This window comes from Camelus bactrianus, chromosome 21 (assembly GCF_048773025.1).
Source record: "Camelus bactrianus isolate YW-2024 breed Bactrian camel chromosome 21, ASM4877302v1, whole genome shotgun sequence".
Classification (NCBI taxonomy): domain Eukaryota; kingdom Metazoa; phylum Chordata; class Mammalia; order Artiodactyla; family Camelidae; genus Camelus; species Camelus bactrianus.
Genome location: NC_133559.1, coordinates 10,153,171 through 10,166,703, shown reverse-complemented (window position 1 = coordinate 10,166,703; position 13,533 = coordinate 10,153,171). Strand labels below are relative to the sequence as shown.

Here is a 13,533-nt window from a genome sequence, read left to right as displayed (position 1 = left end):
TAGATGGAATGTTTCCTAGAATTATATAAATTTCAATATGGAGAAATTCTTATGTATTACCTTGATCAATACTCATTCCAAAATCCAGAAAAGTTTAAAGTCACATGATAAGTTACAAACAATGTCACTTGTCTTCCTTTGGTTCTTTTTCTGGTGATTTTGCCTTTCTGGCAAGTGGCCAGTTTGGGGGGAGGAATTTGGTAGAGCTGTGCAGGGAGAAATGAACACTCATCGAGTCTGCCCATTTCTTTGAATCATCCCTAGTGAATGGCATCAAAGGGAATCAGAATGTGTGTGGGACAGGTTGTCTTGTCTTGAATCTTTTGATTCATTTACACAGAGCTTGACTCATTTACACAGAGCTCTCTAAAGAAGCTCCAAGCTTTGGAAAATGACTTTGCTGTCCATGAGATCCGAGTGCAAAATGTCTGTGCTCAAGGAAGAGACATCTTGAGTAAGGTGAGCTTCTCTAGGAACTCCAGGTCAAAAAAGTATTTTCATAAAGGGATTAGCCTGAATATAGAATCATGGGTAGTGCTAAAATCATACATGGAACTTTAATAACCTCTTCTCAGCTGTCTTTTGGTTATTGTTATCATTCTCAGCAAATAATTATCTATTTAATTGCTGTTTTCTGGAAGTGTTTTGTTCAAATTCTTATAGGTACACTTTTCAGATTAAAAAATCATTTATTGACACTAAATCTCATCCTATGAATAATATGGGATTTTAAAATATCTTATAAATGACTTGCTTTGGTCCTAGAGTATTGTAAGAATGTGAAGAAATTTCTTTGTAAGCCTCTAGAGATGAAGACCACAAGGAAACCTCTTTGTAATTTGAGAATCATTCTTTTTTTAAAAAATAAATGCTTGTTTTAACAAAGCCTCAGTGATCTAAATGCTATACAAGGAACCCTAACCAGAGATGACTCTACCTTTTATATCTTATGCCAACCAAGAAGATCACACTTATGTGGACAAACATGAGAAGATTGTCCAAACGCTGGGGTGGAAATAGTCATCTGAGGCATAGATGAATAATAGAATAATTTCACTAGACATAGAAGGGAGTAGCTATTTTTTTGGAATGAGAGAGATGAGAGCTTTTTAATAGTACTTAAAAATTTACATTTCTGGCTCTGGACCCTCCTTAGTGTATCTTTCTCTCTCCTCCTTTCAACCGTGGTGTTGCAGGAGGAAAGTCAGCACAAGGAGGAGATTTCAACTAAGATAGAGGCTCTGAATGACAAGATCGCTTCTCTGGCCAAGGCAATAGCTGCTTGGAAGTTACAACTGAAAGATGATTATGACTTTCAGCAGTTCAACTGGAAGGCTGACCTGGTTGAGGCATGGATAGGTATGACATGGGAGGGCCAGGGTCTTGGTCTTTGAGTTTGAGAAATGCTGGTAAATTCCATTTTTAGAATGGATCCTGGGGCTCTGTCGCTTACCATGGGAGGAAAAGACATCCTTCATCATGCACTGTACCCCTGTCTGGACACAATTATAATTACACCCATGCGTGTGCAAACATGCTGAGGGGATGTCTAAGTACTGTAATTCCAGAAGACATCTTCTGGGTTAGAGAGCGGATTGGTGATTTTACATGTGTTATTCAGAAAGATTGGGCCATAATGGCAAAACATTCTAGGACATAAGCTGTGTGTTTGATTTACTTATAATTTACGTCCAATCTGAAGTTTTTCTTCGCTCTGTGAAGCACTCAGAAGTCCTCTTGGCTCCAGATCTGTTTCAGTCAGTTTTATCCTGCATAAATCTAGGAAGACAATTCATTGGTCCCCACTGCCCCCGTTTTCCAATGAATCACCGACTTTGTGAGTCAGGAGGCTCTCTTGCGTCCTCTAGTAAATATTCCTTTTCTCCTTACCAAGCCTGATGCAAGACCAACTATCTTCTCCTTCTTATTAATTATCTTTGCTCTCCAGCTGAGAAAGAAACAAGCCTGAAGACCAATGGTAATGGTGAAGACCTCGCTGCCTTCCTCAAGCTCCTGGCAAAGCAGGTGAGAGCAGGGTTGCCTTGTTGATAGGCACCTGTGGGGTCTAATAAGTGATGTAAAAGAGTCTTAGAAAGGATGTGAACTGTAAGAAGGATTTAGTTTTGATTTGGAATATCATGTCATGCTCTAGTATTCCCTTAACATTAATTTTGCACCTAGTCTAAAATCCAATTTTAAAACATACACTCACTGGAATTTAACCATAATCCCAATCCCAAATGTTCACTGAAGTCTCTAAGTCTTATTTCCTTTTCCTTGGTCATCATTCTAAACTCTTACCGAGATCTTACCTTGTCCATGATGAAAGACTGGTGGAACCCAGGTGTGAAGGAGCCCTTGGAATCTGCGCTATGTTTCTGTTCACAGCTTCTCTGTGGGTCTTTCTCAGGACACACTGCATGCCAGTCTGCAGAGTTTCCAGCAAGAGAGACTTTCTGAGATAACTGACCTAAAGGACCAGCTGGTGGCTGCTGAGCACAGCCAGGCCAAAGCCATCGAGGAGCGTCATGCTGCCCTGCAGAGGCGCTGGGAACAGCTGCTGGAAGCCTGTGCAGCCCACAGGCAGAAATTGCTGGAGAAACAGCGGCTCCTACAGAAGGTAAAAAAAAAAAATGAACCACAATCAGCTCTCAATTATCTGTACCTCAGCCATGAAATCCAGAAATAGATACTAGAAACCGTGTTTAGCTGTAGACATTTGAGTGAGGACATTGCAAAGGATCAGGAAGACATTCTTCAGCATGAAATAATTCATTTTTTAGACTGATAGGAAGTGTTTGGTTTTTTTTTCTCTTTTGACTGATTTGTCAGTAATCCTGCTGACTGATGATGGAAGCCAGGCATATATAATGGAGAGAGGCAGGTGAGACGAGGGATAGATGGTCTTAGAGTTTGGAAGAACTAGTACTGGCATTAGGAGTCAAGGATGACCTTGTGTTGGTTTTTTTTTTTTTTTTCTAACCCAGTAAAGGGAACATTAGACAAGTATAACTGATGTTCTCATCTTTCCTCATTGGGAGAGCTTGTATATGTCACTTCACATCTCTGAACCTTGCTTTCTCCATTCATGAAATAGGGGAATATCACCACCATCTCTTGCTCTATCTTATTACTATTAAAAGATAATGGATCTGAAAATGGAATATAAACCACTATGTTCTATATGGATATAAGTTATTAAAAGGTTCTTTCTAGTGGTGGCTGCTATGATATTGATGATGAAAATATTAAAAATAAAGGAAGTCAGGATAGTCAGTGAAATTACTGAATACTTTTAAGACCATTGGAAGTGTCGTGCCTGGCAACAGGTTAAGGTAGGGAGTTAGGTGAACTAGGAAACACACAAATGAAAACCAGTCTGGACCCTTAATTAATTTCTACTCTACTGGAAGACATGGAACCTACAGAAAATGAACCTTAAGTGAAAAATTAGAGCAATTAATGGGCAACTTTATATGCACATATACACACACATTCTCCATAGGAAGATACTACACTTTCTGATTTTATTTTGCTTAACTTTCAAACTGCAAAGAATTTCACTTTATTTTCTGATTATGAAATCTTCAGAAACTATTCAGTCGATCCATAATATTATGAAAATAATATGAAGTGATTTATCAGTTTTCATGCCTTCCCTATTAGCTTCCTCTGTGCTGGTCTATTTGAGTGTATAGATCGCTGGTGTGAGTGCAGGGACGATGTAATGGTGTGCTGCCTTTGTAATCTCCCTTTCATTTGGGTCAGTTTTCTCCTCTGTAGCCCTTATGTTTGGTGAGGAAAGCCGATCTTCATATTTGTATAATGTAAATGTCTTTGAAAATACAATCTGCTGACCCAAAATGTATGATGTGTTTTAAATCCAAACCAGTTTTTCACTACCTACTGTTTGGAGCCATCCATGCTGTTTCTCTCATTCAAACATTCAGAGCCATTCAGAGCATATGAATAACTCCGGGGAGTATCGCAGGGATAAGGGTACAGGTTAGAGGGGAAGAAATGGGTTTAAGCAGGAGCTTCAAGCATGAGATGAGCCCTGATCGAGGTTTAGAAGGAGGGTAGGAAGTGAACTCAGTATATACAAAGAGACATCAGAGAGGTGTGGTCTGCAGAAAATCACAGGAGAGATAGAAAAAAATGCCTGTCCTACAAATGATTTTTTTTTATTCAATCGTTTATCCATTCATTCATTTGAAACTTTTTCTTACATGTATAACATGTGCCAAGTAGACTTGGAGCGCAGACTACAGAACAAGAAGTCTTGAAATCGTATCATTGAAAACTACCCCTGCCGTGTTTAGAATCTTACAGCTAAAATAATCCTAGACGCCGTCCCACCTCCTCATTTGTAGGGAGCCTTGACCAATGGTACAAAAAGAGAAAATGCTAGGATCACACCGTACCTTGAACTCACATGTGTATCCATCTCCATTTATTTTAGTTCTGCTTTCCTGGAGTGTTGATCCTGAAAATATTTGAAGACAGTCATTTTTTTAATCCTCAGTCTTTCTTTCTGCTGATAAGCTTTATCAAGAAAGATGGAGGTGCCTTTTTTTCCCCCAAATCTATAGGTGGAGGATCTATTCATGGAATTTGCAAACAAGGCTTCAGCTTTCAACAACTGGTGCGAGAACACCGAAGAGGACCTGTCGGAGCCTGTGCACTGTGTCTCCCTGATTGAGATTCGGCAGCTGCAGATGGACCATGAGGCCTTCTTGGACTCCTTGGCAAGGGCCCAAGCAGACTTCAACTATTTACTCGATCTAGACCAGCAGATTAAGGCCTTAAATGTGCCTTCCAGCCCCTATACCTGGTTAAGGATGGAGGTGCTAGAAAGGATCTGGAAGCGCCTATCTGATGTTGTCAAGGTAACTCGGGGCAGAGCAGAGATTTCCTTTGGCTATAGTGAGCATGATCATGTCATTTATTACCCAAGTTTGGGGGCTTTTCAGAAGTAAAGCATCTCTATTAATAATTATATTGCGACAGCAGTCATGAACCAGGACAATCTAAGAAAAATTTGAAAGTATGTTCATAATAGGTATACCCCCCAGCCCCATCGTTTAGACAGTCTGATGCTTCTGGATGTTGAGTGGTGATTCAGGGACTCGAACACAAGCTCCAGGAGGTGGCTCTAAAAATGGATTATGAAAAGTTCATGAAGCTTGTACAAATCTTTACAGTCTGTATACTCCAAGGCATTCTCTATTTTATACACACCTCCAAAAGTGCCTTTTAATGTGTGTGTATTTAATTTCTGTCTGTCTATAATAATGCTCATGGAAAATATTAAAAAGTTTACAAAGAAAAATTTCACTATAAAATCACCAGTTTTAGATAGCAACTCTTATTACCTTTTCCTTTAAAGCTACTTTTATGTTCATTTAAATGAAATTTCACCTGGAAAAATAATTGAGAAGAGGAACGGTTTGTCTTTATTGCTAGCTTGTTTGGTACGGGGCTTGGTAATACCTGCAAGTACTTAAGGCAGGTTGCATGAGCTTCCTTCACCTTTGGGAGATGAGGAGAGGTGGGCTGGAAGAAACATGAACACATAGGCAATACTTCTGGAAGATATGTTAGATTTGGGAGAGGGGAGATGTGCAAGTGACCTTAGGAACTAGTTGTTTTTCTGCAAAGAAAGATCTTCAGTGTGCACCCTACTATCTGTGATTTGGGATTTTAGGAAAGGGAGCAGGAGCTGCAAAAGGAAGAGGAAAGACAGGTCAAGAACTTTGAAATGTGCCAGGAATTTGAACAGAATGCCAGTGCCTTCCATGATTGGATCTTGGAGACCAGGTGTGCTGTGATGCCCCCAAACTCTGATTCCTAAGCCCCACAACCCCACATCCCTTTCACTATAGGGAAGAGATACATATCCGAGGGGAGCGGGGAGAACTCACGGTATTTGTGCTCTCCTGAAATCACCATATCCTGCCTGTGCCCTACATTTGGAATTGACTGTACTCTAAATCAATCATTGCAAATTGAAAAATGAGAATTTCATCCCATTGCCCATTCTGTATTCTCTCCTTGATACTCTCAGTTTCTTTTCCTCTAGTCCATAATTACAGCCCCAAAATAACAACCCCTTATGTTCGCATTCCCCTTTGTCCTTTACAAAGTAGTTCTATATCCATTACCTCACTTAACTTTCAAAGCAACCTTGAAAAGTGCACAGAGCTGATCTTATTACCTCTGTTTCCAGGCGTGGAAAGAAATTCAGTACATAAATTGAATTGCTCAAGGTCACATGTGTATTTATTGGCACAACCAGGGCAGAGTACTCTGTGAATACCTCACAGCAGACTATTATGTTTCCTGACTCCTAAAGCTGTGATGAGAATCAAGTGAGATAATGTATGCTAATTGCTTTTATTAAGTGCAAAATATTCTATACCTGAAAATCACATTGTCACATCTTCTGGGGCAAATGACCTGGAAAAGAAGAGACTTAGAGGGTGTAATAAATGAATAAATGGTTAAAGTTGGGAGACTATTCAGCAGGTCAGTCAAAATGATGGAGTTTTGAGAGTTACAGTGTTGGTTTAGACAATCCATGATCCATATTGTTCCTACAAACCCACTGACAAGGATAAATCAGACAATGAACAAAAGGAAACCTTGTATCATGGCTTAAAATAAAAGCCCATCTGGCAGAAGGTGGAGGACACACAGTTCATTGTCCTCTGCCTCTGGTGTTGGTCCCTCATCCACTGGCAGCAGGTGCCCAACACTGAGCTTATCACCCAACCCCTGAACTCTTCATCTTAAAGCAAAGAGCTGCACAGAAGACTCTGCGCTTCACGGTGTGGGGGTCACTTTGGGAACAGTGGGTGGAACAGGTTCATACTTTCTGGCTATAGAGAATTTAGAATGTATCATAAATCTAACAAAAGAAGATCATTGAAGTAATCCATCCTAACACGTGATTTCCCTTTTCTCTTCTGCTTCATGTGTCGGATGTCCATGTTCAGGGCTTATTTTCTGGATAGGTCAGTATTTTGTGTTGTCCTGTTTGTTTTGTTATACATTCTGGAAGATTTAGTTAAGGGGGACTTAGCACTGAGCATCTGTATCCCATTGCAATCTGATGGTGCCTAAATAAAATGTGGGGTAGGAGGGGAAGCAATGTGTGTATCATTCTGGCTCTCTGCCCGCTAGGCGGAGTCTTGCCTACATTAGGTTAAGGGTATATTTGAGGGGAGTATGGAAATCTTCTTGTAGGTGGAAAAGAACCGGGCAGCCTTATTTTCTTTCTCATCTGTCCAGCAAGGCTGCCAGTAAACAGAAGGGTTTGGTTTTGTGAAAATTGGATGTTGTGAAAATTCATTTCTGAAAGGCCGTATAACTTGGAAGAAGAACTTAGAAGTGTAGAGGCTTTGAGCTGGTCAGGCTTTGAGCTGGTCTGTGAGTGTAGAATATCGACCTCTGATACTATGAGTAATGTTTTCCTCTGGTTCTTAACTAGATCTTTGCTGAAAGAAACAGAAACTCTGGAATCCCAACTGGAAGAAAATATAGTAAGTAATGTTTCCTCATTAGCTCTGAATATTGCCAGAATTACAAGGAATGCAAGAAAAGCCACCTCACAGAAACTCTGGTGATACATTTAGGTAAATTCTCTGGCCTGAAATTAAAAAACCTCAGGTTTTGGTGCCAGCCCTGGCAACAGTTTGCATTCTAACCATCGGCCACGACTTCATGGACATGGGTGATTGCTTAAATCTCAACTTCAATTTCTGTATCTTTACAATGGAATCAATAATATCTACATTATAGAGTTATTGTAATGATTAAGTCAGGGAACAAACGCAAAAGCTCCTGACGCACCACATGCAACATTGTCAGATTTCTGTTGTTTGATGCAGTAAGATAATAAAACTGAATTTAGATTGTCTCTTAACAATTGAGTGAAGCAGTGGGCTCAAACAAGTTTTCTTCACCTTATTTTCATTGTCGCCCCCCCCACCACCACCACCCAGGAGAAAAATTTAATTAATTCAATTTAATTTCTTCCAAGTGAGAGAACTGAACGCTAAAAAGATGTTGTCAGGTAGGATTGATTTTTGAAGGGCCATAAGCCGTTGTGGTATCTAATATGTTTTCACACCCACCTCCATCATCACAACCAATTCACTGCTCCCCTTTCTAAGGAAAAATACTCCCCCGTTGAAAAAGCACGGCCTAAATGCTGGCGTTCGGCGTACAGTGTGCCTGGGTGACAGAAGCTTCTTGTGGAAGTCTGTCCAACCCGATGAAGGAGACTAAAGAGGGAATGCTGGGAGATTTAAGTGGGCCTGAGAAACTCACCCACAATCAATAGTGTAGCTAATTCACGATGTAGATCACTGGGAGCTGATGATGCATGGATCCTCCCCATTTGCTGCATATAACTGCTAACCCTTAGATTTACATGTTGCAGGTTACCAGAGAGGCAGAGGCCGTATCACTTAACCTTCCCACCACTTCGTAAATGAGGAACACAGAGATGACACTTCTTCTTCCGCTCCTGTTTTCCTGAGTAGTTCATTTTTTATAGAGGGCAGGAAAATTCCTGAAAGTAATTGAAAAGGAGCAATTAAAGGAAATATGAACCCATCAGCTTCTCATCTTCTGTATCATCCCTAGGCTTGGCTCTGGGACTCTGGATGACTGCCTCTCTTCTCTGTCCTTTTTCAGAGGAAGCAGGAGGAGATCGAGGCAAGGAAGCATCAGCTGACCACGATTGAGGAACTGAGGGACAACTTAGAAGAGGCTCTGGTCTTGGACATTAAATACAGCACCATTGAGCTAGCTCAGCAATGGGAACAGCTCTACCAGCTCGGAATGCAAATGCAACACAATCTGGAAGAACAGATCCAAGCCAAGTATTGAGAATCTGCAGCCAGGGCTGGGGAAAGGTGTGGGTGGTGTCAGGCGTTAGGAACGTGACTCCAAGGGCTAAAGTTTGGGGCACTGGATACAAGAGTTGCTTCAATGATAGAGTATCTCTCCATCTCCAGAACCAACATTCTCTCTCTTTACTGACCCTCAGAATGACTATTTCTCTTAATTTGGGAGTCTATTGTAAACTGAGAGACAGTGCTCCCATCCCTGAGTCTACTCATCTCCCATTTCTCAGTCTATTCATCATCTTATGTGATCTCTTCAGAAAGCATTCCCTTTTGTCAAATTCCCTCTGAGATGTCTAGAATGCAAGAAATATTCAATATAGAGCAGAAGAGAAGACTTCTTTTTTTCCTAAGTAAATTACTTACATCAAAAGTAGCCTTGGTAGCCATAGTTTTTGGCATCCTTAATTATCTAGATCAGAGATTGGCAAATTTTTTAATGTAAAGATCCTTGTGGTAAATATTGTAGACTTTGTGAGCCATGGAGCCTCTGGTTTCACTACCCAGCTCTGCTGTTGTGAAGAGAAAGCAGCTATTGATAATTTATAAATGAATGAGCACAGACATATCCCCCCAAATGTATTTATGGGCATGGAAATTTGAATTTCATGTAATTTTTAATATTTAAGGAAACATTCTTATTATTATTTTCAATCATCTAAAAATGTAAAAACCATTCTCAGTTTGTTGCTTATAAAAAAGTGAGTGATTGACTGGTTTTGGCCCATGGGCCACAGTTTGCCAACCCCTGATTTAGATGACTTGACTAGCATAATAGTCACTAAAATTTCTGCTTCAAGTGGCATATCTTCTGCTATTTCTCTGTTTTATTTCATTGGTTAATTTTTGTTTTTCCTTTCAGATACACCAGTGGTGTGAGTGAGGAGACACTAGAGGAGTTTAGAACCACCTTTGAGTGAGTATAACTTCATAATTGATCAGGTGTTTGTTTTCAAGACAATTCAGAAGGAATCTCCAAATAACCACATTTTTTCCCTCAATGTGGCTTAGTAGGATCTTAAATAAAGATCTAAATATGTTATTTAGCTTCAAGCTATGGCTTTTAGTAGGTCTATGAGATTCCTGAACCTTAAGAAATACATTTATTTCATATTCTACATTTTATGCTTTTCCCTCCAATCGTTAGGTTAAAAAAAAAGGTGCAGAAACACAGGCCACCTCCCCACTCTGTCCTCTGATAATGTTATGACATGTTACTAAAGCCCCAGCTGATACAACAAAAGCTATTCTCTTCCTTTTTAATCTGATTCCCATCGAACTTGGGAAAATGTTGTTTTCTCTTTAGGCACTTTGATGAGAATCTGACAGGTCGCTTGAGCCACAAAGATTTCCGGTCCTGCCTGAGAGGGCTCAATTACTTCTTGCCCATGGTGGAGGAGGGTGAACCTGAGCCCCAGTTTGAGAAATTTCTGGATGCCGTTGATCCTTGGAGGTAGGAGGAAGACCAAGAGCCAGACCACAGCAGGGAATGGGGCTTGGGTGGCGGCGACAAGCACAGGAAGTAAAATGATCTATAGAACATGAAATTAACTCATCTGGAGAGTGGGAAGATACAGACTACCGCAAATGAATCAGGCAGCTTCTGGTGCCCTTTTAGGATTAGCTCAGAAGTCCATGGCACTAACTCCAACTCAGGCACCAGCTCTGCCTTTTGTTCAATTCCTGTTTTATTTTGACCTGTGAATTTCAGCTGGTTCTGAGAATGGAACTTGAGAGAAGAACTCCTTCCCTTGTGGGAGGTCCTAAGGAGACGTGGATCATTCGGAGGCCAGCTCCCCGGATGGGGCCGCCGTGCGCCTGTGAGGCTGCAGCAGTCATAGAGGGACTAGGTTACTATAAGGCACTAATCTTCTCTAGTACCAGGGACCAAAGACGACCAGAAACAGAGGTCTTCAGTTCGGTTTGAAGAGCTTGAGATACCTAGAGACTGCGGCTAGTGTGAAATTCCCAAATCCTACGCAGAGAGTCAGGCTGGATGACCCGTGTGGAAACAGAAACTGGCACTTAAGAAACCTTTTATTTGGCTGTGAGGGCATGAGGAGGAGGGCCAAAGAGAGCTCACAGCCCTTAGGCTCAGAGAGCTGAGACAGAAGAGCACTTGGAGAGCCCAGCTTCCCTCTGTCTCTGAGATACTGAGTAGGGTGGGAAAGAAGCCTGCCTTCCTCTTTGTCTCAAGAGGACACAGTTCCTGATCTATTTCTCCTACAGGAAGGGCTATGTCTTCTGGAAGGACTACAGAGACTTCCTGATCAACAAGGAGTCAGAGAACATCAAGTCCAGGGATGAAATAGAGGATGCTTTCCAAGCCCTGGCAGAGGACAAGGCCTATATCACCGAAGAGGACATGGAGCAGGTCAGATCCCCGTTGCCTCCAACCTCATTATGCTCTCATCGCAATCTAGATTTTGCTCATCTCAGGCCTGGCTGCCTCCTGCAGGCAACTATCCTCCCCGCCACCATTTTTTGTGTAAGATGTTGTCATGCACTAGATATCATTTGTTTTGGTCGCTACCTCATGTTGTCTGGACCCAGCGCTAAAATCCGCAGTCAATCTCTGATGACTATCAGTGTTAACCCCACACATGCTACTTGGGTTTTAAGGCCATTATTTTATCCTGTTTATTTAATAAACCAAATTTAGGGGATGGGATAAATTGTGCAGTCAGTGTAAGAGGGGACTCTTCAGTAAGAACTGAGTTGAAGAGATGAGTTGGTCTTATACATTAGAAATGGTAGATTTAGAAAAAAATTTTATTGAAGTATAGTTGATTCACAATGCTGTGTTAGTTTCTAGTGTACAGCAAAGCGATTCAATTATACATACATATAGATATTCTTTTCTTTTCCATTACAGTTTATTACAGGGTATTGAATATGGTTCCCTGTGCTATATAGTAGGATCTTGTTGTTTATCTATTTTATGTATGGCAGTTTGTATCTGCTAATCCTCTCCCCCTCCCTGCAAAAAGACATTATTATAGATTCATGAGAAAAGCACATGATAGGACCAGGGCTGTCTTCTTCTTCGAGAGTCTCTCCACTTCCTGGGTTTAGGGCATATTGGAAGCCCCTGTTGGAGCCAGCTATTTTGAATCCCTATTACTACATCTTTTTACTGCATCTTTTTTTTTTTTCATGTTTCAGGCCCTAACCCCAGAACAAGTGTCATTCTGTACCTCACATATGCAGCAGTATGTGGACCCACAGGGCCAAAGCTACCCTGATGGCTACGATTATATTGGCTTCACCAATTCTTATTTTGGCAACTGATAAGCAGCTTTTCTTGGGTCGTAGAGAATCTTGGTGTTGTGGGAAGTACCGGGGGATGAAGGAGACAGGCAAGTATGGAGGGTGGGAAGACAGTCTTGTGTGTGTGTGTGTGTGTGTGTGTGTTGCATTTATTGCAGGACCTGAAAAAATTGCAAGCTTGGGAGATAAAGGCATTAACAGAGTTGGAGAAGATGGGTTTACTTTGTATGTAACTCATCACTGCTGAGGAGTGTTAAGCAAGGTCTTGATTTTTATTTGTTGGGTTCTACACATCTTTATTATTTTGTTTTGTTCTGATTGTAGAATAAAGTATTTCCTTTTTTAAAAACGAATTTTTGACATTCTTCTTTTTTAATAGGGCAATGTGAAGTCAAATGTTACTGACTCAATTGGGTTTCTATATTTCTGAGAAATGTACCGTCATCTAAATACAGGCAGCTAAATATACTGTAAATACAAGCCATGGTAGACTACACATATACGATCCAAGATAATTTACAAACAGTGTTCCCTGAGCTTGGAATGTATTTAAATTCTTACATTTAAAAATGAAGATATTTGATATTTTGGGAAACCCCAGTATTTTCTTCTGTAAAATGAAACCACACAGAGAAGCCCAGCATAACACCCATTTTCTTCTTAATCTGTCCATTCTTCACCCATTCCCATTAGAGTGCGTGCCACCATGCACTAGGTAACAAATATGGTAGGTTGAAGTGATACTGCCTAGAAACTCCAAATAATAGATGGTTATATTGTGTATTTCTTGTATGGCAGGATCTAAAAACTTTATCTTAGTCATCACAAAAACAGGCACTATTAAATAGACACTACTAAAATTCCATTTTGCAATTGAGAAAATAGAGGCACAGAAGTGTTGAGGAAATTCCTCTAGTTCACACATCTAAAACATGGCAAAGCTAGGCTTTAAACCCAGCAAGTGTGACTCCAGAGCGTCTCGGCTCTTTAAAGGACATTGAGTCGGGCTTATGCGGTCATGTTGACATCAGAGGGACCCCTGGTTTGTTATGGGTATATGTGTGTAGGTACCTGGGAGGAGGATTTGTTCTTTTTAAACACACAGTCACATTCTTAACCAAGGGAGGAGATTTGAATCACCGAGGGAGACTTTGTAAATGATTTCTGCCTGCCCCTACCCCAGACCAACTGTGTCAAGGTCTATAGAGATGGCTCCCAGGAACATATTCTGAAAGATCCCCGTGCGATTTTTATACCAGTTCAGACTTAAGATTACTATGTTTGGAAGGTAGCTAGAACTTTGAGTATTGCTTATCTAGAAGAACTGCATGAATTTTGGAATTGAATT

At 40.7% G+C, this 13,533-nt stretch overlaps 1 protein-coding gene across 2 annotated transcripts in view; it reads left to right on the top strand.

Moving 5' to 3' along the window:
• Positions 1-12,352, top strand: part of SPTA1 (spectrin alpha, erythrocytic 1) — a 56,885-nt gene extending 44,533 nt beyond the window's left edge. The window contains exons 40-52 of one of the 2 annotated variants that reach the window (XM_074349651.1): positions 361-459; positions 1,197-1,359; positions 1,949-2,025; positions 2,411-2,620; positions 4,593-4,889; positions 5,708-5,820; positions 6,999-7,016; positions 7,493-7,544; positions 8,704-8,891; positions 9,778-9,831; positions 10,222-10,368; positions 11,145-11,289; positions 12,081-12,352. In XM_074349651.1, coding sequence (XP_074205752.1) covers positions 361-459; positions 1,197-1,359; positions 1,949-2,025; positions 2,411-2,620; positions 4,593-4,889; positions 5,708-5,820; positions 6,999-7,016; positions 7,493-7,544; positions 8,704-8,891; positions 9,778-9,831; positions 10,222-10,368; positions 11,145-11,289; positions 12,081-12,206 — 1,689 coding nt within the window. In that variant the 3' untranslated portion in view covers positions 12,207-12,352. The remainder of the gene's footprint in view (positions 1-360; positions 460-1,196; positions 1,360-1,948; positions 2,026-2,410; positions 2,621-4,592; positions 4,890-5,707; positions 5,821-6,998; positions 7,017-7,492; positions 7,545-8,703; positions 8,892-9,777; positions 9,832-10,221; positions 10,369-11,144; positions 11,290-12,080) is intronic. The other variant, XM_074349652.1, reaches the window with a different exon arrangement.
• The last annotated feature ends 1,181 nt before the right edge of the window (positions 12,353-13,533 follow it).